Here is a 25,391-nt window from a genome sequence, read left to right on the forward strand (position 1 = left end):
CTTCCCCCTCTGCTCATGTCACCCCTTCCCCTTGCCCCCCTGCTTATGTTCACCCTCCCCAGGCCTTACAGTCTTTCTTTCCAGAACTGCTCCCTCTGGTCGTGCGTTTTTCTGGGGGGATTTAAGGGAGAAGAAGTGGGGGCAGGTTGGGAGGCTGTGTCCTGTAGGTGATGGTTGAGAATCCCAACCAAAGGAAGGCTCCCCGGGTGGACAGACGGAACTCCGGGCAGGAGGTGACATCCCCTTCACACTGTGGTGTCTCTTGGGGAGGGATCTCCCCCAGTCTCAATAAACCAGTGCACAGTGTGACTCATCAGCTCATCCCTTACTGAGAACACACTGGGCTTCAGTCCCAGGAGGGGAACTCGGGGGGCTCCATGCTGGTGAAAAGGCCCCACAGCAGAGGGGTGGAAGGAAGGTTTTGTTGGTCCACTGAGGGCCTCTCAAAGCAGGACAGGATTGGGCCGCAACCAGTCAGTGATACTTTAGCGCGTAACTGTGGGGGCTCTGGAGTCGCGGCGGAGCGTCCGTTACCATCACTTGCGGAAAGGTGCCTGGAGCTCCTTGCCTCGTCCTGCCCACCACCATCACTCGGCCCTTTGTCCAGTGGTGCCAGGACCGCGGCCTGGAGTGGTCCTTGGCCCGCGGAGGATGCTGGTGAGTGCCAGGCGCTGTCGCTGCTATTCAACGATGTGTGTGACAGTGCTGGGTGCTCACTGGAGCCTGGGGCACACGCCCGAGAAGACGCGAGGACCTTCCCTCCTAGGGATCAAGCACCACAGAAGAATGGCGGGTGCTGGTGACCTTGGGCCTAGCGGCCCCTGAGCACCCCCTGCCTTCAGTCTCTGAGAACCCTGAGCAGCTGGCAAGGAAACTGCTGTCGGAGAACAGAAAGTACTGAGTGGTCCATTAGGACAAGGAAACCTGGGGACTCCTGACTCCTCGAGTTCTCTGAGAGGAGGGAATGATTCCTCGAGTTCTTTGAGAGGAGTGAGTGGTTCCCGAGATCTCTGAGAGGAGTGGATAATTCCGCTCTGAGGTCTCTGAGATCTCTGAGAGGAGCGGATGATTTCTGGAGTTCTCTGAGAGAAGCAGTTGATTCCCCAAGTTCTCTGAGAGGAGGGAATGATTCTTTGAGTTCTCTGAGAGGAGTGAGTAGTTCCCAAGATCTCTGAGAGGAGCGGATAATTTCGCTGTGAGGTCTCTGAGATCTCTGAGAGCAGTGGATGATTTCTGGAGTTCTCTGAGAGGAGCGGGTGATTCCCCGAGTTCTCTGAGAGGAGCAGGTGATTTCTTGAGTTCTCTGAGAGGAGGGAATGATTCCCTGAGTTGTCTGAGTGAAGTGATTCTTTGCAGCTCAGCTTTTGTGTTTCCCTTTGGTACTGTTTGTTTAAAGCAATGCTCACATTTTTGTGGAAGATTGGAGGCCTGGGTGGTCCTCTCACTTCATCGTCCTGTTCGGAAGGCCTTTCTGAAGTCACAGGAGAGCTCCTGTGGGTTAAGTCCCAGAGCAATGGTTGAATACCAGTCCACTGTGATTATTCACTGCAGGCCATTTGCACGCACTGCAAGTTCCCCTGCTCCCACAGCGGCTCCTTCTCAGGGAAAGGCAAGAAGCCTGTGCGGTAGGCAAGCCTGTGGTGTGGAAAATGTGCTGTTCCAGCCCCAGGGTATACCCTAAAAGACCATTATTGCTGCCTCAGATGTCTTTTGCACAGCTCTGCAGAGGTCGAGGGTGAGCTAAACGCTGTGGGAATCAGGAAACCAGCTGAGCAGATGCCCTGCTGGAAGGAAGTTGGAAGAGCCAGGTGCTTCCAGCCCTGCCTCTGTGGGGATGGATTCTCCCACAGGCGTGTGACCTTGGAGCTGAGCTTGGAGTGCCCTGGGCTTTGGACTGCCCACCTGGCTGCACTGTGCTTCCTGCCTGGGCACCCACTATCAGAGAATTTCGGGAGAGCTCTATGCCATGTTGGTGGTGTTTCTACAAACAAGTTCTGACTGGGAACACGTGGGCAGGAGCTCCTCTGGGCGCAGCGAGCAACACAGGCTTCCTGGGTGCACGTTCTCTAATGAGTGAGGGTGTAGGTGGAGGCAGAAAGGAGGTAGGCAGGTCTGTAGGTGACAGCTCTGAGGCTCAGGACAGACCGTAAGGAAGGCGTTGTGCTCTCGAGACCCTCATCTGGCGAGGACACTGCAGCTCGGGCAGAGTGTGGCCCTGGTCTGGGGTCCGGGGTCACTCTGCTAATGAGTAGAGCCAGCAGCCAGACTCCTTGTACTGGTGTTCGTTGCTGCACAACCTGTTGCCCTAAAACAGCACCTTAAAATACGAGTAATTGTTGATCTCCGGCTTCTGTGGGTCAGGAGCTCACACAGGGGAGAGTGGGGAGATACTGGAGACAGCTGAAGGCTGGGGGCTGAGGTCATCAGAAGGGCCCAAAGATGGGTGATGTCCATCAGTGGAGACCTCAGCTGGGTGGTCTGGTGGAGCCCTAGGCGTGGCCTCTCCATGTGGCCTGGGATTGCTCATGACATGGTGGCTGGGCTCCAAAGGTGTGCATCCTGGGAGACACGGGAGCAGACAGCCGGCCAGGTTGAAGCTGTCTTTTTTCTGGCACAGCCTTGAAAGTCACATGGTGTCACTTCTGCCACGTCCCATTGGTCCAGGCCGTCCCAAGGCCTTGCACGTTCAAGTGCCAGAAACACAGGCCCCACGTCCTGGAATGAATGCCACACTGTAAAAATGTTCATGGGACAGGATAAATGTGCTGTTGAAGCTGCCTTTGGAAAGAGTGACCCATCACTTGCTGTGTGTGGTCCGCGTCCTCCAGAGACGGTTCATGGCACCTCCTCATACTGCTTGTCTGCACCCCAAGCTGATGTATCGTGCAGCCTCTTGTTAGACCTTGCCTTCTTGATGCTTCAGGGCCAGCCGGAGTCCCTCACTGGCTCTTTCTGACAATGCTGGTTGCCGCCGTGGTCCTTGTGACCTCGGGCCCCTCTGGACTGCTGCCTTTTGGTTTGTTCACTCAGGCTTTTGGAGCAGGGAATTCTTTGCACTTCATGGTCCAATAACATAAGGGAAAATCAGAGAAAGGGTCCCCCCCCCACAACTCATCCCCAAACAGTTGTGATGTTCAAAACCCGTCACCAATATGGCAGCCCCCCCGTATGGCCTGTGGAGTAAGATAGGAGACACTAGAGACTCTCCTGGAAGATAAACTCGGGCTCCGGTGGCGGCAGCCGCTGCCGTGAACGTGCTGAGGCTTTGAGGGTGGGCTGGTGGAATGTTCCCTCCCAGTGTGTGGAGAGCGGTGGGGACAGGGGGAAGAAAAATCCTCTTTTTCCTCTACCCATCTCCAGGTCTCCAGCTAGCGGGAGACAGGCTTACAGAGAATGACAAACGTTTTCCCACAGTGACTGCATCATGCTCATAGTGACCTAGGAGCTCGCTAGTGCCCATTCTAGGCTGCACTAAGGGCAAGGGGCTTGGGCTTCTGAGCCTGTTGGGGGAGGAAGTCAGGGAAGGCATGAAAGCAGACTGCACAGACAGGCTTGTTTTGCAGATTTAAGTCAATGACTTCATTGATCAAAGTTGTGGAGTCCCCTTGGAATTCAGGGAGGGAGGCATCCTCACAGATGCAAAGGGACCTGTGCCTACCTTTGCTTAGCGCTTTTCCTGCATCGCTGGTCCTCAACGGCCTTGGCTCGAAATAATCCATATGCTAAAGAGGCCTATTTTGGTTGTGGGTTCTGGTGCCCTTCAGGAGTGAGGGATTGATTCTGCATGGGAGAAACGGGAAGCCTGGCTCTGCGATGCAGTGGGAGCTGGACCCCATGCATGGTTTTGGGGTGATGGTAGGATTGGGAGCTGATGGCCAACAAAGAATTCTTGAAGGCGTCTTTGGTGCAAAAAGGTGATTATAAAATAATAAAAGCACGAGGACCGGACCCATGCGCAGGAAGAGCTGCACTGGGGTTGTGAAGAGTGACTGGTTACATGCTACAGAGCTGGGGGAGGTAAAGTAAAGACGAATTTTCTTACAGGGATTTCCATATGCTAACGAAGACTCCTTACTGGAGGCCTGGCTGTCTTCAGGCTAAGGTTGTTTTCCGCCTAGCAAAGCATCAACATAAGACAGTGGGAGTTCCTGGAGATTACGCTACTGATAAGATTGCCCTTTTCCCCTGATATCACTAAGATGTTTATAAACTGATGGAGATGATATCAGTTTAACTATTTGTTTTCTGTTCTTCCTCCTTGGGCAGCAGGAGAACCTGAGGAATATCACACACATCCCACCTCGGGGGTGGTGCTGTCTGAGGAATAGCACACACATCCCACCTGAGGGGCGGGGTGCAAGCTGAGGAATGTTGCACGTATCCCATCAGTGGGGGGTGCATGTATCCCATCGGTGGAGGGGGGGAGGATGCTAGCTTGTGCCTGGCCCTCAGCTTGCCCCACCCCTGCCATCGTTAGTGTCTTAACTACCCAGTGGGTGCCTCAGAAGGGAACCAGTGGCCAGACTTGAATTTGCAACTAAAACCCTGAGGTTCTTGAATGACACCCGTAAATACTTCTGGCTCAAGCATTGTACCAGGTGGATGGCTAAGTGCCTGTCCCCGTGGGACCTAAGTCTTACAGGCTTCAAGCATTTGTAAGGGTCCCACTTCCCAGTTTTTCCCAATTCAGTAGCTTCCATGCATTCCTAAAATAATGTCCACCTTCCTCCTTAATCATTCAGGTCCCTGATGTAACTCCTCCCACATCTTCCCACCATCATGCACAACATGCGTTAGCTCTTTGCACACAGTAAATCAGTGAATATCTCCTATTAATTTTGCACCCTCTGCCGTGGTTCAAACCTCTCAGAAGAATCCTCTGCTTCCCGGGCACCCAAGCACTCATATACTTTGTTCTTTTATTCTGGGTTCCTTGGATCTCTTGTTTGCCTTTGAAAATTAGTAACGGAAATCTCAACACAATGGAGTCCAGAGGCCGGCAAGGGACGCTTCAGGCCCAGCACTGCTGGTCAAATGCAGACCTGATAGGAAGAGGGGGGCTTGACCTTGCAGGTGGAAACCATTCAGCTACTCCAGCAGGAGCCCCCCTCCCCCAACAGCTCAGGCACTGAGAAGCCACCACACTCCCAAGTTCCCAGTTTACTCCAGTGGACTGTTAGCTCATAACAGCCTTCTCAACGTGATGTGGGGAACAAAGACAAAAGAAAATAATTAATTTTCTTTGCAACTTGCAGTCCATTGACAAGTCCTTGAGACACGCACAGTGACCTTCTTCTGGGAGCTCAGCTGCCTTGATGTCAAAACTTTAATGTAACATTATCTCAACCCCCAGGATCCTTTAACAATCCCTTTGGGAACTTCCTTGATCTCAACTGCCCCAAGGTATATGCCGGCAATCATCCTCCAAGCTTATAGCCCCTGATACACATCTGGAGGGTCTCATAACTGAGATTTTACTACTCTGTAGTCAGTGACCTTTTCCTAACAGGAGCTATCCCTTCAAAGTCCTGGGAACCTTGCTCCCAAATCCCTTACAGACTTACTTATCCCCACTAAGACTATATAATCAGTCCCTCCTTACAACCCTAGTGCAGCTCTTCCTGCCCATGGGTCCTGTTCCTGTGCTTTAATAAAACCATGTTTTTACACTGAAGATGCCTCAAGAATTCTGGAGGCGCCTGGGTGACTCGGTTAAGCGTCTGACTTCAGCTCAGGTCATGATCTCATGGCGCATGGGTCCAAGCCCCGTGTCAGTCTCTGTGCTGACAGCTCCTTCAGGTTCTGTCTCCCTCTCTCTCTGCCCTTCCCCCACTCATGCTCTGTTTCTCTCTCAAAAACAAACGTTAAAAAAAGTAAAGAAGAAAAAAGCCAACTACATTAAGTTCTAGGGAAGTTGTGCTTTAAAAAGAAGTCTTTCTTGACCATTCGCTCTGAGCCCAACATTTTCTCATCCACCTCATCCCTTTTGTCCTTAAAATGTGTGCTCTCTCCTCTGTCCCCTGGACTTGCCTACCTGTTTGTCCCAGATTGTAATTCTCTTTTTTTCTTGTGCTGGTAAAAAGACTGGCAGTTTTTACTAAGGCCAAGAGCCTTGAAGTCACTTGTGTGGTGCTTAATCAGGCTAGAAATATGCCTCTGAGCATCTGTATCTTCTCTGGACACTGAGGATTGTGGTTGACTAATCTTAGTAGAGATTTTCTCCTGAAGTTTCTAGTAGATAACTTTACATATAGAATTAATTCAGAATGAGATGCTAGTTTTAAGCCTGTGTTAAAGCATTTATTCAACAAATCAGGTTTCATTAAAAGTTTCTTAGACTGCTTCATTTAATTCTCTGTCATATTTCCACACCAGGGCCTCCGTGTGAACGGAGCTGATAAAGAGGCAGAAAGACTGGAGGTTTCCAGATGCCAGTGAGAGGAAGAGGGCAGACGTGGTCATGGGAAAAAGAAATTACCTAAGCGATTTGAAAAGTGGAATTAAGGTCAACATTACTTGTGGGGATGAGATTAGGACATTAATATAAGATGGGGGGGGATCTACATTGAGATCAGGACATAGTCTAACATGAGGTGGAGGAGACAATAAATTACTCTGGATGGATGGCTGGAAAGAGGAGGATGGAGGGAGTTAACACAGCTGTTCTGTGCATGTTCAGCCAAAGCCTCTTTATGTTGGGACTAGAATAAACATAGGATTTTTTTTTCTTATCAGCGTGTACCAAAGAGAACTTGGAATTGCCATTGCCATGGAAAAGCTAAGAGACCACATCTGTGGGATTAGGATCTTCCAGAAAGCTTTACACATTTTTTTGTAGATATTTATTTATTTAATCCTTTACTCATTTATAGAATTAATTGGGTGCCAATTTTCTGCAACATTTCAGTCCTTGCCTTCTGAGAGCCTGAAATCCAGGGGTGGAGGTGTGTGTGAGCCAGGAACACAAACCATGAGCTGTAACAAAACTTCCAGCAGCTTTGAGGCATGTGATAAACTCTCATTCCCAGGAGGAAACCTCCTTTACGTGGAAAATCAGATTTCTAGATTGGGATGATTTCCTCAAAGTTTGCTGAAAGGCTGAGACTTCCTAACTGGGCTAAAGAGGCACTGTTTGTACCAAAACACAGGATTTAACAACACAGATTTGAGTCCACCCACCTGGGTACCAATCACTGACCTTCTTCAGCTGCTACTTAAACTGTGTCTTACTTTTTTTTTTTAAGGCTTATTTTTATTTATTTTGAGAGGGAGAGAGAGAGAGTGAGCAGAGAGGGGGAGAGAGTGAGCAGGGAAGGGGCAGAGAGAGGGAGAGAATGAGCAGGGAGGGGCAGAGAGTAAGCAGGGGGGGGCAGAGAGAGAGGGAGAGAGTGAGCAGGGGAGGGACAGAGAGGGGGAGAGAGAGAATTCCAAGCAGATTCTGCATCATCAGCGAAGAGCCTGATGGTGGACTCGATCTCATGAACCCTGAGATCATGACCTGAGTGGAAATCAATAGTTGGATGCTCAAATGACTGAGCCATCCAGGCACCCCAAAATATCTTTCTTAGTTTGTGCATCTGAAAAAGCTAGTATCTGCTTCGTGGTGTTGTGACAGGGACTGATGCGTTAATATGTGTAAATTACTTTAAATGGTACCTGAAATGTGTACGGGTATGTGTATTGTACACACTTTTCCTCAGGTAGGTAAGTCCCTCCCCCGACGTCAGGCGCAGTGCCGAGTGAAGCCGGCAGAGGGCGCCAGAGCCCGCGTTGTGCAAACGGTCCCGTGCCTCCGCGCGGCCAGGGCTCTGGGGGTTCTGCAGGTTGGCCTGCGGATCCGGGCAGGGCCCTTGGGCACTGGGAGTGGCGGGGGTGGGGGTGTGGGTGTGGGGTGGGGAATACAGGTACCCAGGTGACCCGTGGCCCCGGGCGGGGTTGGGGAGGAGAAGGGGGGGGGCGGGGGAGAAATGCAGGCGCCCAGGTGACCCCTGGATGCTTGGGAAGAAACGCTGGTGCCCAGGCGACCTGTGGACTCCGGCGGGGGGGGGGCGGGGAGAAATGCTGGTGCCCAGGTAACCCATGGGCATTGGGGGCGGGGTGCAGGTGCCCAGGTGACCATCCCCGCTTGGCGTATGGGCTTCATCTGGCCCCAGGCCTAAGGAGGCTGTGACATTTGAGTGCCTTTGAGAGGTTGCGGGGCCTGGGTCTTAGGTGTCAGCTGCGTGTTCCTGGGCTGGTCTCAGAGCTTGAGGCTCCCCTGTTCTGCTGTCAGAACAGAGAGGGTGAAATGGATGGAAAATATCAAACACACATAAAGAAGTGGAAACAACTTGAGGGAGAAGCAAAATGATGTGGCAGGGATCAGACGTGGGGGTGAAGCAGTGACGTGACCGGTGATCCAGGCACATGGTGTGGAGATGGGGACAGTTCAGGAAGAAAGGAAAGAGGACGGATACATGATGGTTCCTATAGTCTCACCTCACATGGAGGTGTGTGCCTTCTGAGCAGATTTTCCATCTCTACCTTACACACATGGCGCACAGACGGACACGACAGACAGACATGCACACAGACAGACACATGCACACAGATGGACACACACACAGACGGACACATGGACGGACACACACACACAGATGGAGATGCGCACACAGACGGAGACGCACACACAGACAGACACCCACACACAGACACACAGATGGACACGCACACAGATGGAGACGCACACAGATGGAGACGCACAGACACACACACACAGACACACAGATGGACATGCACACACAGACACATACATAGACACAAGACAGACACATAGATGGACACGCACACGCACACGATTACAAGCACACACAGATGGACACACACAGATGGAGATGCACACACAGACACACAGATGGACATGCACACACAGACACATACATAGACACAAGACAGACACATAGATGGACACGCACACGCACACGATTACAAGCACACACAGATGGACACACACACAGACGGAGATGCACACACAGATGGACACGTACACACAGACACGCACACAGAGAGATGGACACACACAGATGCACACGCACACAGACGGACATGCACACAAAGACAGACACACGCACACAGACACACGCACACGGACTGACACGCACACACAGACGGACACACACAGGGCGCACACACAGGCACGCGTGTGTGCACGCACACACACACACAGCTACTGCCCACCCCTGTGGCGCCCTGGGTGAGGAGGGCGTGGTGTGGGGCACAAGGCATCCCCACAGAAGCAGGTTGATTCCCTGGGGACTGGAAAGCACCCAGGCAGCTCTCAGCACTCCCTTGGGTCCCTGTGCCTCCCAAGCAGCGTCCCAAGTGCCCCCTTTACCCCTCTGTTCCTCAGGGTGTGAACAAGAGGGTTGTTAAGTGCTGGAGTGCCTGCCGCATAGCAGAGACTGGACAACTTGCCCCTTTGCTGAACGTCGGGATTTGGGGGCTGCAGGTAGACAGTAATGACTGAGTCGTAAGAGGGTGACCACCGCGAGGTGGGAGGGGTGCATCCGGAACGCCTTCTTCCACCCTGTGGCAGACTTGACCTGAGCACTGCTCGGGCAGGGGCAGTGAGGGACCACAACAGCCAGCTGCATCTCACCGTAAGTGGCGTTTCTGCGGGACAGTGCAATCAGAGCCGGGACCTCACACAAAAATATCACCCACCTGCCCGTGGGGACACAAGAGCAGACGGAGAGGGGGTGGTGTCAGGACCGCTGACTCCACCAGGCCAGTGGCCCAGGTGGTGGCCGCCAGCTGCTGGCTCAGGCAGGGGTAGCATGGTGCAGGGGCCAGCAGACTGCCACGTAGCGGTCAAAGGCCATCAGTGTGAGGACGACGCACTCCGTGGTCCTCAGGAACGGGCAGCCCAGGAGGCTGGTGGTATTCGCCCGAGGTGGGCCGCATCTGGGCGGTGCAGCTTGCGCTGAAGCATAGATCTAAGGAGAGGTTCAGGGCGTGCAGCCTGGGGGCCTGCACTGACAGCAGGATGATGCGGGTGCTGCCCCCCTGGGTCTGCACAGGGGGTTCCTTTGGTCCCTGGGTGTGCAGAGAAGTCCCCCGGGGAGCTCTTGCTGGCCCGGCTGGTTCCTGTCCCGACTGGACGGAACTCACCTGGTCTGGCAGGTGCACCAGGTCGGTGGGGCGTCCTGGAGGAGGGGCGCGCGGAGGTGGGGGAGCGCGCATCCCGGAGGAGAGCGCACGGTGGTGAGGCATCTCGGAGGAGGGGCGGCGGGAGGGGGCGGCGGGAGGGGGCGTCCCGAAGGAGAGGTGGAACTTCGAACGGGGCCTGGGGCTGGCGGGCTGCGGGTGAAGGAGGCTAGTGGAAATTTCCAGCACTGCGTGCCCTTGGCGCCCCTGTGCTCTGAGTGCTGCTGGGGGAGCTGTGTCCTCCCTGCGCATTTGCCAGAAGAACCAGCAAAGTCATGTGTGTTTTGAGTGGATTTTCGGGTTATAAGCTATGTCTGTGGAGTGGATCATTTCTCTATTTGTCAGAGGAATTTTGTGGGGCTGCTTATAATCCATGCGTCCTCCTTGCAGGGGTTGAGGCGGGGAGAGGGGGTTCGTCAGGGACTGAGGTTGTATCTAGGAGAAAGGTCTTCCCTTTGCGGCTAACGATCCGGTTCACAGACGGGTCTGTCACTGCCCTGAGATGCTCACAGGCAGGACGCAAGCCACAAGCACATTTAGATCGTCATTAATATAGAAACATTATCAAAGACTCCAAGCTTTTTAAAAATTATAATTTATTGTCAAATTGGCTAACATACAGTGTGTAAAGTGTGCTCTTGGTTTTTGGCATAGATTACCGTGGTTCATGGCTTCCATACAATACCCAGTGCTCATCCCAAAGGGTGCCCTCCTCCCTGCCCATCACCCACTTTGCCCTCTTCCCTCTCCCCCACCCCCATGAACCCTCAGTTTGTTCTCTGTATCCAAGAGTCTCTTATGGTTTATCTCCCTCTCTCTCTGTTTGTAACTATTTTGCCCCCTCCCCCATGGTCTTCTGTTAAGTTTCTCAAGATCCACATATGAGTGAAAACATATGATATCTTTCTCTCACTGACTTGTTTCACTCAGCATAATACACTCCAGGTCCATCCACATTGCTGCAAATGGCAGGATTTCATTCTTTCTCATTGCCAAGTAGTATTCCATTGTATTTATAAACCACAACTTCTTTATGCATTCATCAGTTGATGGACATTTAGGCTCTTTCCATAATTTGGCTATTGTTGAGAGTGCTGCTGTAAACATTGGGGTACAAGTGCCCCTATGCATCAGCACTCCTGTATCCCTTGGGTAAATTCCTAGCAGTGCTATTGCTGGGTCATAGGGTAGGTCTATTTTTAATTTTTTGAGGAACCTCCCCACTGTTTTCCAGAGTGGCTGCACCAGTTTGCATTCCCACCAACAGTGCAAGAGGGTTCCTCTTTCTCCACATCCTCACCATTATCTGTTGTTGCCTGAGTTGTTAATTTTAGCCATTCTGACAGGTGTGAGGTGGTATCTCATTGTGGTCTTGATTTGTATTTCCCTGATGAGGAGTGATGTTGAGCATTTTCTTCATGTGTTGGTTGGCCATCTGGATGTCTTCTTTAGAGAAATGTCTATTCATGTCTTTTGCCCACTTTTTCACTGAATTATTTGTTTCTTGGGTGTTAAGTTTGATAAGTTCTTTATAGATTTTGGATACCAACCCTTTATCTGATACGTCATTTGCAAATATCTTCTCCCATTCTGTTGGTTGCCTTTTATTTTGTTGATTGTTTCCTTTGCTGTGCAGAAGCTTTTTATCTTGATGAGACCCCAAGCTCTAAAGGTCAGTAATGCCAGGGCACTTGGGATTCTCTGTCTCCCTCTCTCTCTGCCCCTCACTCCCACTCCTCCCCTTACAAAAATAAATGAATAAACATTTTGAAAAATATAAAGGTCAATAATTCTAACATACTGAGTGAATGAGGGAATAGGGTCTGTAATAAGGTGAAAGACCACTTTGGGTGGATATATCAGGGAAAGCTTCCTAGAGGAGGTGACTGTTTCTTCTGTAGAAAAGAGGAGTATTGGGGCATAGAAGGCTGACTCAGAGATGGGGCAGGAGGCTGTAGCTAGGGGCAGTTGAGAGACAGGTACTCAGGGGTTCCTGGCCTTGGGTGACCTCCACACTCAGGGAGGGGGAGGGCAGGGCAGCCTCCACATCTCCTCACACTGGTTCCCAGCCTGCTGTACATCTTCTGGATGTTTCTGTTTCTGTATCATACTTGGTTTTCTTCTTTTTCTGTCATCATTCTTATAGGACATATTTTATTTTTTTCCATATTTTTATATATTCAAGAAAGTGTGAGTAAGCACATGTCTACAGTTCAATGAGTAAGAAAGTCAACCAGCAACTAGGTTACAGAGCTGAGCAAATGTTCCAAGTGTGCCCACGCCCCAGATGCAAACACCACGCTGAATCTCTAATGAACCATTCCTTTGTTTTCTTCTGTGGAGATATATTTATACATTTGCCCATTTAAAGCATGCAACTTCATGGTTTATATGTTCACCAGGTGTGCAACCAATGTCCTCAACTCCAGAGCATCTCCTGGCAGAGAAGAACTTGACAATGGGCAGTCACCCCCTTTACTTCTTTGTGACTCACAAGTCCTGTACCCTGAATGGTAGCCCCGCCTCTGTTGTCCCCCACCAGCCATTGTCCTAATCAACTCATTTTCATTTCTGAACTCCTCATCCTCATCCTCATCCTCTTGGCCTCTCCATGCTCCCCTTTCTTCTTCCTCAATCTCTTTAGGTGGCCTCTCCCTTAGGGACCTTGTCTTTCCTCCCCCAATCTTTGTCTTCTCCACTATCTCTCATCTACCATTTTGTTCCTGGCTCTTCTCCCCTCACATTCATCTAGTGGTTTTTGCATTTCCTCATTTCTTTGGCCCCACGAGTGTGAGCACTGCGCTGGGAGCCAGGGCCTGGGCTGGGGAGCCCACTGAGAGGAGTGAGTGAGAGCCCAGAGATCCTTACTTGCTACATATCTGCTGTGTGCTCAGTCCTTCCTTTGTGTCTCAAGCGGCCCACCCACCCAGTTCTCACAGAAACCCTGCAAAGAAGATCCTCTTATTCCACTTCTACCAAGAAGTAAATTGTTTTAGAGGTTAAGAAACTTGGCTGAGGTCACTAGCCACAGGTGCCAGCGCAGTGGGATCTGGACTCTGCTATTGAGGGAGTGTCCAAACTACCCTCTCCCAGGAGAGCACACTTCCCACTTACCCTCAGGTGCACTGAAACTCCCCTCTGCTGCGGTGACAACAAACTCTTAACTGGTGTCTCCACGTGGACGCCAAGGGTACTGGACCTTCGGGCACGGTGGTCTCTGGTCTTCGCAGGGTTGCTACAGCTTCCCACCAGGCCCGTGTCGTGTGCCAGTGCGGGGAATTTGGTGAGAAGGGTGGGCCAGCCACGGCGGGAATGTCTACACCACAGAAATTGGCCAGCCCTTCAAACGGAGGCTCTGTCTCCCCCAACCTAGCTGGTGGCCAGATCTTCACCAGCTTGCCTCTAATCACCCTCCTACCCTACGTGCCCCTGTCTTTAACAGGAGGAAACTGAAGCAGACCTTGTTTCAGCACCAGTGAATGTGGCTGTTCTCTGGGGTCTGCTGGGCCCAGGTTGCCTCACAGCCTCTACCAAATGTCTTCCCAGCAGTGGGGATTTGCCCTTCCCACCAGAGCACCTCCAGGTATCAAGCTGTGGAGTTGCAGACTCTGCGCCCCACCCTGTTTATAGAGTCTTAATGGAATTTAATCCCTCTCCTTTCTCCTTTCTCCCTTCTTAGTTTAGTCCCTATGGCTGTTTCCAAACCTACAAGGGAAGACAGATCAGGTTTGCAGCAGACCTATCCACAGAAACTTGACAGGCCAGAAAGGAGTGGCAGGATACATTCAATGTGCTGTATCAGAAAAATATGCAGCCAAGAATTCTTTATCCAGCAAGGCTGTCATTCAGAATAGAAGGAGATATAAAAAGTTTCCCAAACAAAAATTAAAAGAGTTAGTGATCACTAAACCAGCACTGCAAGATTTTAAGGGGGACTCTCTGAGGGGAGAAAAGATGAAAAAATTAAAATAAATAAATAAATACCAAAAGCAACAAAGATTATAAAGGTCCAGAGAACACCACCAGAAACTCCAACTCTACAAGCAACGTAATGGTAATGTATTCATATCTTTCAGTACTCACTCTAAACATCAATGGACTCAATGCTTTAATCAAAAGACATAGGGTAACAGAATGGATAAGAAACAGGATCCATCTATATGCTGTTTACAAGAGACCCACTTTAGACCTAAAGACACCTTCAGATTGAAGGTAAGGGGATGGAGAACCATCTATCATGTTAATGGTCAACAAAAGAAAGCCGGGGTAGCCATACTTATATCAGACAATTTAGACTTTAAAATAAAGACTGTATCAAGAGATGCAGAAGGGCATTATATCATAATCAAGGGGTCTATCCACCAAAAATCCCTAACAATTGTAAACATTTATGTGTCAAATGGGGTAGCACCCAAATGTATAAGTCAATCACAAACATAAAGGAACTCATTGATAGAAATACTAGTATAGTGGGAGACTTCAACACCCCACTCACAGCAATGGACAGATCATCTAATCAAAAAATCAACAAGGAAACAATGGCTTTGAATGACACACTGGACCAGATGGACTTCACAGATATATTCAGAACATTTCATCCTCAAGCAGCAGAATATACATTCTTCTCCAGTGCACATGGAACGTTCTCCAGAATAGACCATGTAGTGGGACACAAATCAGCCCTAAGTAAATACAAACAGATTGAGATCATACCATGCATATTTTCAGACCACAACGCTATGAAACTCGAAATTAACCACAAGAAAAATTTGGAAAGGTAACAAATACTTGGAGATTGGAAGAACATCCTACTATGAATGGGCTAACCAAGAAGTTACAGAGGAAATTAAAAAGTATATGGAAGTCAATGCAAATGATAACACCACAACCCAAAACCTCTGGTATGCAGCAAAGGTGGCCATAAGAGGAAAGCATATAGCAATCCAGGCCTTCCTAAATAAGGAAGAAAGATCTCATATACACAACCTAACCTTAGACCTTAAGGAGCTGGAAAAAGAACAGCAAATAAAACCCAAAACCACCAGAAGACAGGAAATAATAAAGATTAGAGCAGAAATTAATGCTATCAAAACAAACAAACAAACAAAAAACCCCAAAAAACAATAGAACAGATCAATGAAACCAGAAGCTGGTTCTTTGAAAGAATTAACAAAATTGATAAACCACTAGCCAGTTTGATCAAGAAGAAAAAGGAAAGAACCCAAATAAATAAAATCAAAAATGAAAAGGAGAGATCGCAACCAACACAGCAGAAATAAAAACAGTAATAACAGAACATTATGAGCAACTGTATGCCAATAATATAGACAATCTGGAAGAAATGGACAAATTCCTAGAAACATATACACTACCAAAACTGAAACAGAAAGAAATAGAAAATTTGAACAGACCCATAACCAGTAAGGAAATCGAATTAGTAACAAAAAATCTGACAAAAAACAAGAGTCCAGGGCCAGATGGCTTTCCAGGGGAATTCTACCAAACATTTAAGGAAGAGTTAACACCCATTCTCTTGAAGGTGTTCCAAAAAATAGAAATGGAAGGAAAACTTCCAAACACTTTATATGAAGCCAGCATTACCTTGATTCCAAAACCAGAGACCCCACTAAAAAGGAGAACTATAGACCAATTTCCCTGATGAACATGGATGCAAAAATCTTCAACAAGATATTAGCCAACCAGATCCAACAATACATTAAAAAAATTATTCACCATAACCAAGTGGGATTTATACCTGGGATGCAGGGCTGGTTCAATATCCACAAAACAATTAATGTGATTCATCTCATCAATAAAAAAAGGACAAGAACCATATGATCCTCTCAATAGATGCAGAGAAAGCATTTCACAAAATACAGCATCCTTTCTTGATAAAAACCCTGAAGAAAGTCGGGATAGAAGGAGCATACCTCGAGATCATAAAAGCCATATATGAACGACCCATGCTAATATCATCCTCAATGGGGAAAAACCGAGAGCTTTCCCCCTAAGGTCAGGAATGAGACAGGGATGTCCACTCTCACCACTGTTATTCAACATAGTTTTGAAAGTCTTAGCCTCTGCAATCAGACAACACAAAGAAATAAAAGGCACTCAAATAGCCAGGAGGAAGTCAAATTCTCACTCTTTGCAGATGACATGATACTCTATATGGAAAACCATAAAGATTCCACCAAAAAACTGCTAGAACTGATTCATGAATTCAGCAAAGTTGGAGGATATAAAATCAATGCACAGAAATCGGTTGCATTCCTATACAACGTCAATGAAGCAACAGAGAGATCAAGGAATTGATGCTATTTACAATTGCTCCAAAAACCTAGGAATAAATCTAACCCAAGAGGTGAAAAATCTATACACTAAAAACAGTAGAAAATTTATGGAAGAAACTGAATTGACACCAAAAAATGGGAAAAGATCCCATGCTCCTGCATAGGAAGAACAAATATTGTTAAAATGTTGATACTACCCAAAGCAATCTACATATTGAATGCAATCCCCATCAAAATAACACCAGCATTCTTCACAGAGTTAGAACAAATAATCCTCAAATTTGTACGGAACCAGAAAAGACCCCGAATAGCCAAAGCGATCTTGAAAAAGAAAACAAAAGCAGGAGGCATCACAATCCTGGATGTCAAGATGCATTACAAAGCTGCAATCGTCAAGACAGTATGGTACTGGCACAAGAACAGACACTCAATCAATGTAACAGAACTGAGAACCCAGAAATGGACCCACAAATGTATGGCCAACTAGTCTTTGACAAAGCAGGAAAGAATATCCAATGGAATAAAGACAGTCTCTTCAGCAAGTGGTGCTGGGAAAACTGGACAGCGACATGCAGAAGAATGAATCTGGACCACTTTCTTACACCATACACAAAAATAAACTCAAAATGGATGAAAGACCTCAATGTAAGACAGGAAGCCATCAAAATCCTTGAGGAGAAAGCAGGCAAAAACCTCTTTGATCTTGCCCACAGCAACTTCTTACTCAACATGTCTCCGGAGGCAAGGGAAACAAAAGCAAAAATGAACTACTGGGTCCTCATCAAAATAAAAGCTTCTGCACAGTGAAGGAAACAATCAGCAAAACTAAAAGGCAACCGACAGAATGGGAGAGGATATTTGCAAATGACATATCAGATAAAGGGTTAGTATCCAAAATCTACAAAGAACTTATCAAACTCAACAGCCAAAAAACAAAAAATCCAGTGAAGAAATGGGCAGAAGACATGAATAGACACTTCTCCAAAGAAGACATCCAGATGGCCAACTGACACATCAAAAAATGCTCAACTTCACTCATCATCAGAGAAATACAAATCAAAACTGCAGTGAGATACCACCTGACACCTGTCAGAATGGCTAACATTAACAACTCGGGCAAGGACAGATGTTGGCGAGGATGGGAAGAAAGAAGATATCTTTTGCACTGCTGATGAGAATGAAAGCTGGTGTAGCCACTCTGGAAAACAGTATGCACGTTCCTCAAAAAACTAAAAATAGAACTACTCTATGACCTAGCATTACACTATTAGGTATTTATCCAAGGGATACAGGTGTGCTGTTTCAAAGGGACACATGCACCCCAATTTTTATAGCAGCACTATCGACAATAGCCAAAGTATGGAAGGAGCCCAAATGTCCATCGATGGATGAATGGATAAAGAAGATGTGGTATATATACATATATATGTGTGTGTGTATATATACACACACACACACACACACACACACACACACACACACAATGGAGTATTACTTGGCAATCAAAAAGAATGAAATCTTACTATTTGCAAGTATGTGGATTGAACTGGAGGGTATTATGCTAAATGAAATTAGTCAGTCAGAGAAAGACAAACATCATATGACTTCACTCATTTGAGGACTTCATGGGACAAAACAGATGAACATAAGGGAAGGGAAATAAAAATAATATAAAAACAGGGAGGGGCACAAAACAGAAGAGATTCATAAATATGGAGAACAAACTGAGGGTTACTGGAGGGGTTCTGGGAGGGGGGATGGGCTAAATGGGTAAGGGGTACTAAGGAATCTACTCTTGAAATCATTGTAGCACTCTATGCTAACTAATTTGGATGTAAGTTTAAAAATAAATAAGAAAATTAAAAAAAATTCCAGAAGAAAATGTAAAAGTGGATACTCTCCTCAAATTTCTCTATGGATACAATGCCTATTAAAAAAAGCAGGATTCTTTTCTTTCTTTCTTTCTTTTTCTTTCTTTCTTTCTTCTTTCTTTCTTTCTTTCTTTCTTTCTTTCTTTCTTTCTTTCTTCTTTCTTTCCTTTGAAACTGACAGGCTAATCTTAGAATACAAAGGACTAAGAATAGCCAAAAACACTTTGTAAAAAATAAAAAGGTGGTGAAATTATACTTTGATTTTAAACTTATTATGAAGCTTGAGTAATAAAGACAGTGTAGTAGTGACATAAAGGGAGACATACAAATCAATGGACTATGATGGAAAAATCCAGAAATAAAGACTTACATTTGTAAGTATTTCCACATTGTCCTTCATGAGAGTGGATGAATTATTTTTCCAATCATAAATAAATGAAAATTCTCAGGAACTTTGTGATGGAGTTTGGTTGGCATTTCTGAAGTGGTATTCTAGCTCTCTGAGCCATTTTCCACATGCCCCCTGGGACACCAGAAAACACACAGGAGGGGCCTCTGCCCTGATGGCAGTGACCTGCCTAGTGGCACTGGCACCGACCTGCCTGGTTTTTGAGGGAGTCACACTGGCCGGTTGTACCGGTTGTACGTGTGTGTGTCTGACACCTTCGTTTTATGAGCTGGTAAGACTTCTGTCGCATGACATTTTACCTTGGCTGATTTTCTGAATCTGTTTGAAGGGCTGTGGGGAATAAGTTTAGGAATTCCCTGAGCTTGCACCAATGGGTTAACAAGGCATAAAGAATTAGAAAGCCATAGGATGAACACACCCAAGTTTGGGTAAACAAGATTTGGTAAACAAAATTAGGTAAACGGGGCAAAGCCCCTATACAAAGGTGTAGGAATAGGAAATCTCAGGATAAAAATATACAAGATTAGGTAAACAAGACTAGGTATTCCAATTTAGTCCAATAGCAGAAAGCTGCTTTCACAGGAAGGAAGGACCAAATTAGGTAAACAGGAAAAACAGGACTTTAGACTGCTGTGGGGTGAAGTTGCCCAGAGTGGAGCTAATTAGAAAGAGAAAGGTGCCTTGTTGACCCTGAGGTAGCTTGCTCTGTCTTTCTTGTCCCCAGGTCAGTTTAGGTAAACAGAGGTGGTGCCACCAGAATTTTGTTTTGTGTTGACTCAAACCCCTAACACATATATCTTCAAAACTCCCTTTCCCCCACACCCATGAGTAAATGTTCACGGTTTCATTGTCTCTTTGTGCACACCCGTCAGCCCATCATGCTTGTAAGCCTGATCCTGATAAAAATGGAGCAAGGACCCTGACTTGGGGCTCTTGTCTTCTCCAGGACAGGAGCCTCTCTCGCATTTCAATCCTGCGTACCGCTTTCTTGCTGGGCAAGAGAGAACTCCAGACCCATAATCTATGACAAATGAAAAGGAATCTTTCTGAGTCTGAAAAAAATTATTATGACAGAGGGAAAAAGCTTCAGATTTCTACTGTGCTAGGAAGCAAGGACAAGGTCAGGTCCTGGGAAGAAATCCTCCCTGTGGCCAGCAGAAGGGCACAGGGCACAGCCTGGGCCGTGGCATGGAAGGGAACTATGTGGAGAGAGATCAGAGTCCAGGTTTGTTATTTGGATTCCTAGAAAGCACAGTGCATCTTGGAATCCAACCCTGTCTGGGTAAGGAATCCCCTGAATCAGTTTTTCTTAGGGAAATCCCAGGCTTGCCCTTGCAGTGGCTCCGAGCTGCAAATCCCCAGCTCCCCTGGGTGACTCCCCTATGGCTGAGGCGGGTGTGACAGCAACCCCTGTAAACTATCCCCACCCCCACCACCAGTGTTCGGGTGGGGGGCTGTCCTCCTCCAGGCTCTGACGTCTGCTCTCGCAGGCTCTCTGCTGACCGCTGCCCGGAGGTCCAGGCAGGGCCCACCACATAGGATGCTCCATCTGCATACAGACCCGAGCTCGAGCTCATTCCTCACCAGCCTCCTTCTCTGCCCTGTTCCTTCCCTGACTTGTGCCCTTCCTGTAATGCCAGGGCACGCACACCGCGCACTCCCCCTTTCCTTTGTTCTGGGAGAAGATTGGAAGGAAGGCAGTAGAGATTTGCATCCCCAGTCTTGCTTGCCAGAAGCTACTAGTAAGACTGTGGGTGAGTTCCCTTCTTATCAGTGGAGCTGGAGGGGTACCAACATTTACCCCATAGAAAGTGGAAACAGGGAATGAGGTGCTTTTACAAATGTCTCCTGGAGTTCCCGAAATCTCGTAAGTCCTCATGCCGTTGGTAAATATCAAGTATTTACTGCACCAGACAGATGCCCACGAAGTGCTGAAGATACAGGTCAGTCAAGACACAGTCATGGCCCCCAAGATTCCTACTGTTTAGTGGGGGTGACAGACAAGTAAGCAGGTGGTCTTATTGCTGGAGAAGCTTGTTCCGAGGGGCTCAAGGAAGGCGTATGACTGGATAGAGGATGGGCCCATGGCCCAGCATAGGAAGGGAGTTAGAGAGGGCTTCCTGGAGGAGGTGCTGCTCACAGGTTGATCTGTGTAAATCCCTGAGGCCGAGGGGCGGGCCAGAAGGAAAGGCATGCTCCCTGACCTGGTGTCGGGGCATCTGCAGGGAACGCGGACGGTGCACGGGCGCAGCTAGACCGGCAGGTCCGCGGCTCGACAGACTCTGTTCCCAAGAAACCTCGTCCTGGGCCCCCCTGCAGGAGCTTTTCCGAGAAAAGGAGACATGGGCCCCAACATGGTGTAGCCTGCCCAGGCGGGAAGGGCTGAGAGGGAAGCATGAGAAGGCGCGAATGGTAAGCAGCTTTCAACACCTGATCTCTGTCCGGGTGTGAGGTCCAGGTGTGAGGAGCGGAGAGGCTCAGACGAGGGGTCCGGGTCCGAGGCCAAGGTGAGAGGAGGGGTGGGCTCAGACTAGGGGTCCGGTCTGGAGGCCAAGGTGGGAGGAGGGGAGGGGCTCAGATGCTTTGCGCAAACACGACGGAGATGGCTTCCCGGCTTCTAACCTCTTCTTGCATCGCTGGCTCCAGCCTCCCGCAACCTGATCGGGTGTTTTCTGCTCGGCTACTGCTGACGCTTCAGGATGCCCGGATCCTATTGGACGCCGGATGCAGGTGCAGCCCTGCAGGCGGATGATCTCAGTCTTCCTCCAATTTTATTGACCAGTAAGAGCTTCAAGCAGAAGAACATGATTTACGTTGAGTTTTTTTAAAAATATTTAGTTGGTCTTGGATCCCATGACCCTACACAGGCGCTTCTGTAAATCCAAGTTCTGCAGGTTGGAGACTCCTGCGGTAAAATGGGACCATTTCACATCTCTCCGTGAGTGAATGGCCACTGAAAGTACAGCAAAAAAGATGATAACTTGACATATTTAGGGAATTTTTATTTGGAAAACATTGGGAGTACTTTTAATAAATGGTGTTTTGAGAAAGGTTTGTGTCACTGTCCTGAGTGTGGGAGAGGGTAGTGGTTCCTTTGGGATGTTAGGAGGATCAGAGTAGTCAAGTCAATTCCCTGAGGGCACACAGCCTGTGCACGCCCTCTTTGTCTCAATCCAAATCCTCCCTGCAGAGCCAGGGAGGAAGCAACAGCTTCCTGGGAGATTCTGGGAGGTCACAGCGCACAGGGAGTAGGTAATGTCCAGCGGAAAGGTGGGGAAACAGTGCTGTGATGTGACAGCGGATATGTGGTGTTCTGGTGTGCGGAAGGTGGGCTCAGCACTTGATTGTTGGTCTAGGATTGTTTTAAGTACTGGATTTGGCTTGCAGGTTCTGGGGCAGGATAGGAAGAAGGTTAGAGAGCTCACGACCCAGGAACATAAAGTTCTTTGTGAAGAACATTTTATGAACAGTTTTCTGAGCCTGGAAGAACTTAGAAATTCTGTCCAATGGTCTCATGTTAAGGCTGGAAAACAAACATCTGAGGAGGCGAACTGCTGGAGTGCACGTAGCAGGTGGCTCCCTGGGACTGCAGCCTTGTCTTCAACCCATGCAGGAGACTCATCCTGTGTCTTCTGGAGACCTGGTTCCCTCTGCCAGGCTGGTGTGAACAGGCTGCTCTGGTCACATCACTCCTCAGCGACCCTGGCCAGCCTTTCCGGGTCCAGAGGTCAGGACCAGAGGTGTGGTTGTGAAGCAGGGAGAATTCTCAACAGAGAAGGACCATCCTGTGTTTGGAACAGGAGGGTAGATGCTTTGGCAGAGAACAAAGTGCTTGATCAGACAGTATTCTTTGTTTACCGACTCCACTGTAGCAAAAGTGAAAGAAAATTCATGAGATCATTTGAGAACAAAGGGTACAGACACAGTGGTTCAGGCAGGGGATTTCCAACCCAGCCTATGCATATAAGCTGGACACAAGGCTCTTTTTCCTCAGCCTCCTGCTTCTGGTCCCTTGACTGCAGACATGGCATCTGGTGCTTCCTGCCTCTGTATGAGTTGGGGCTTGATGGTGGGGTTGGGGAGAGGTGGGGCGGGACGGGGCTCAGGAGTGCAGGAGGGATGGAGCTGGGAGGAGCTGGGAAGCCATCTTGCAGGGATGCACCAGGCACCGATATCTACGGAGGTGAAGGAAGATTCTGGAAATAGAAGAGGTTCTCTTGACTCCTGGGTTCTCTTCTGTGTCAGATCTGACAGGCTGCTTAGGGGAGGGTGGTGGGAGGTGTGAGTGGGCCTTGTGCTCAACGGGGCTGCCAAGATTTGAAACCATGCAAGCCCTTTCACTTTTATTGTGTTTAGGGGTCCTGGGCTCTTAAACTTCCTTCTCCTCCCAGAAGAGAGGTTCACAAAACTCATTTATCCCCAGCTGTTAAAGACCTGATACATTATCTTGTAAAGAGTATGTGCACCGTGAAGAGAGCTAGGATAAGAGCTTGGCACGGAGGGGCCCCAGTCCAGAAGAAATGTCTGTGGCATCCAGACTGGGAAGATGAGTTTGAGTGGAGCAGGAGGGAGGGCCTCCCAGGCTTGCTGGTAATGACACAGGGTAAGCTTGCCCAGTTTTAGATTATTCAAGTAGGACTTAGACCTGGCCCTACCTCCTGTGAGTGAGGCCCTAGTCTAATTACAGGAGGAGATTGTATTCTACAACAGGCATATATAAAAACACAGGAAATACAGATGAACAAGGCACATAACACACTGAGTTATTATTATAAGGCCATGGGACATTTAAAAAATGAAACAATTGTACAGAGAATAGGCATCCTAGCCAGGGTTTCCTTGTAAGGTAGTCCTGGAAGGCAGTGCTGGGAGTAACCCCTGAGGCCACCAAGTCTTGGGAATTCTCTTGGGAGTTGTTTTTAGAGTCTGGTATATATCTTTGGATGCTTTGTAATTGTATTTAGTTCCGACCTTTGACAAACTACATGGATAGGAGTGAGGCAAGTAATGTGGGAAACCATCAATGATGTTGGGATGAAGAAGAGGTATGGCTGTAAAGGAATACGATTGATTTTCTTGGGTTCTAAGCTGGAAATTCCAAACGAGAAGTTCCAAGACAGGGAGGGCCACAGCTTGTTGTGAAGGAGCCGGAGGGCCAGCCGGATGGGTCAGAGAGGGGACAAGTGGTGCAAAGGCTGCAGGCATTCCAGGCACCTTGATGCCGGGTCGCTTGGCTTTCATTGTCCAGGTGGAGGTCTGTTCTGAGGAATGGGCATCAATGACCCTCACTGCTAACTTGGACAACAGAGTGAAGAAGATCACTGAATATGTCCAGGCTCAGACCAACGTCCCTGTGCATCGACAGGCAGACAACCATCCACCTCACTCTAAAGGTGGTGAAGCCCAGTGACGAGTAGCTGTCCCTGTTTCTGGTGGAGATTGGTGATGAGGGGCAGAGGCATCTCCTCCAGGTGCGAAGGTCCAGTTCGGTGGCCCAGGTGAGACAGATGATTGAGAGCAAGACGGCTGTAGTGCCTGCTTGAGAAACAGACTGTGGTTTGCAATGGCAAGAAGCTGGAAGATGGGAAGACCATGGGGGAGTATGGCATCAAAAGGGGCAGTTTAGGGGTGCCTGGGTGTCTCAGTCGGTTAAGCGTCTGGCTTCGGCTCAGGTCATGATCTCGTGGTCCATGGGTTTGAGCCCCGCGTCGGGCTCTGTGCTGACAGCTCGGAGCCTGGAGCCTGTTTCGGATTCTGTGTCTCCCTCTTTCTCTGACCCTCCCCTGTTCATGCTTTCTCTCTCTCTCTCTGTCTCAAAAATAAATACAAATGTTAAAAAAATTTAAAAAAAAGGGGCAGTTTACTCTTCATGACGACCTACTGTATCTGGTGGGGGGGGGGGGGGGGTGACCACATCATGGGTGGGTGATCCAGGAGCAGAAGAGCTACTGCTAGCCCTTACTCACCACCCACATCCTTTGATGATTTCCCCAAATTAATGGGAAAGATAGAGAAGATGTGGGGTTAAGTGGGGAGGAAGGGCTGCAGAAAAACTCTGCTTTCTAATTCCCACCTTCCTGGATCTCACATAATTGATTAGGTGGCAAGATTGTGCATGTGACTCCAGCAGAACATAAATCTTTAAGGCACTGTAGAGACAGCATCAAAGCCAGCTTGCAGTTGAATCTTTCCTTGGCCCCCTCCGATTTATAGAGACACTGCTGTTTCCTCTTTTGTCCAGCAAGTTAGTGTAAGTTTTAGAATGGGATCCATGTTCTACTAATTTCTGTGTTTCCATCGATGTTTCATCTGTAATATCACACCATATGCTGAACCAAACTGAATTTCTACTTACAGAGAACACTGAAATGATTCATCATAAATGAAGTACTCTGATATGATTACAATCTTGTTAATAAAGAATTTAGAAATTCAAATTAAAGTATATCCTGTGTCCCTATTTAAAGCTGTTTGGGGGGCGCCTGGGTGGCGCAGTCGGTTAAGCGTCCGACTGCAGCCAGGTCACGATCTCGCGGTCCGTGAGTTCGAGCCCCGCGTCAGGCTCTGGGCTGATGGCTCGGAGCCTGGAGCCTGTTTCCGATTCTGTGTCTCCCTCTCTCTCTGCCCCTCCCC

At 48.4% G+C, this 25,391-nt stretch overlaps 3 protein-coding genes across 3 annotated transcripts in view; 2 read left to right on the top strand and 1 right to left on the bottom strand.

The window, feature by feature from the left end:
* The window catches only part of GABBR1 (gamma-aminobutyric acid type B receptor subunit 1), a 29,028-nt gene extending 27,399 nt beyond the window's left edge, over window positions 1–1,629 (top strand). The window contains exon 25 of the mRNA XM_049611316.1: window positions 1,552–1,629. Coding sequence (XP_049467273.1) covers window positions 1,552–1,629 — 78 coding nt within the window. The remainder of the gene's footprint in view (window positions 1–1,551) is intronic.
* Window positions 1,630–3,195: 1,566 nt separating this feature from the next.
* LOC125908474 (olfactory receptor 2H1) lies at window positions 3,196–23,745 on the bottom strand. Its single transcript, XM_049611317.1, is given in 9 exon segments — window positions 3,196–3,368; window positions 7,691–7,829; window positions 9,374–9,512; window positions 9,514–9,692; window positions 9,694–9,815; window positions 9,818–9,888; window positions 20,320–20,324; window positions 23,545–23,623; window positions 23,741–23,745. Coding segments are annotated over 9 exon segments (912 nt in total).
* A 231-nt stretch (window positions 23,746–23,976) lies between these two features.
* UBD (ubiquitin D) lies at window positions 23,977–24,546 on the top strand. Its single transcript, XM_049611318.1, is given in 3 exon segments — window positions 23,977–24,113; window positions 24,115–24,295; window positions 24,297–24,546. Coding segments are annotated over 3 exon segments (459 nt in total). The 3' UTR covers window positions 24,438–24,546.
* The last annotated feature ends 845 nt before the right edge of the window (window positions 24,547–25,391 follow it).

The sequence above is a fragment of the Panthera uncia genome (genome assembly GCF_023721935.1).
Source record: "Panthera uncia isolate 11264 chromosome B2 unlocalized genomic scaffold, Puncia_PCG_1.0 HiC_scaffold_25, whole genome shotgun sequence".
NCBI classification, from domain to species: domain Eukaryota; kingdom Metazoa; phylum Chordata; class Mammalia; order Carnivora; family Felidae; genus Panthera; species Panthera uncia.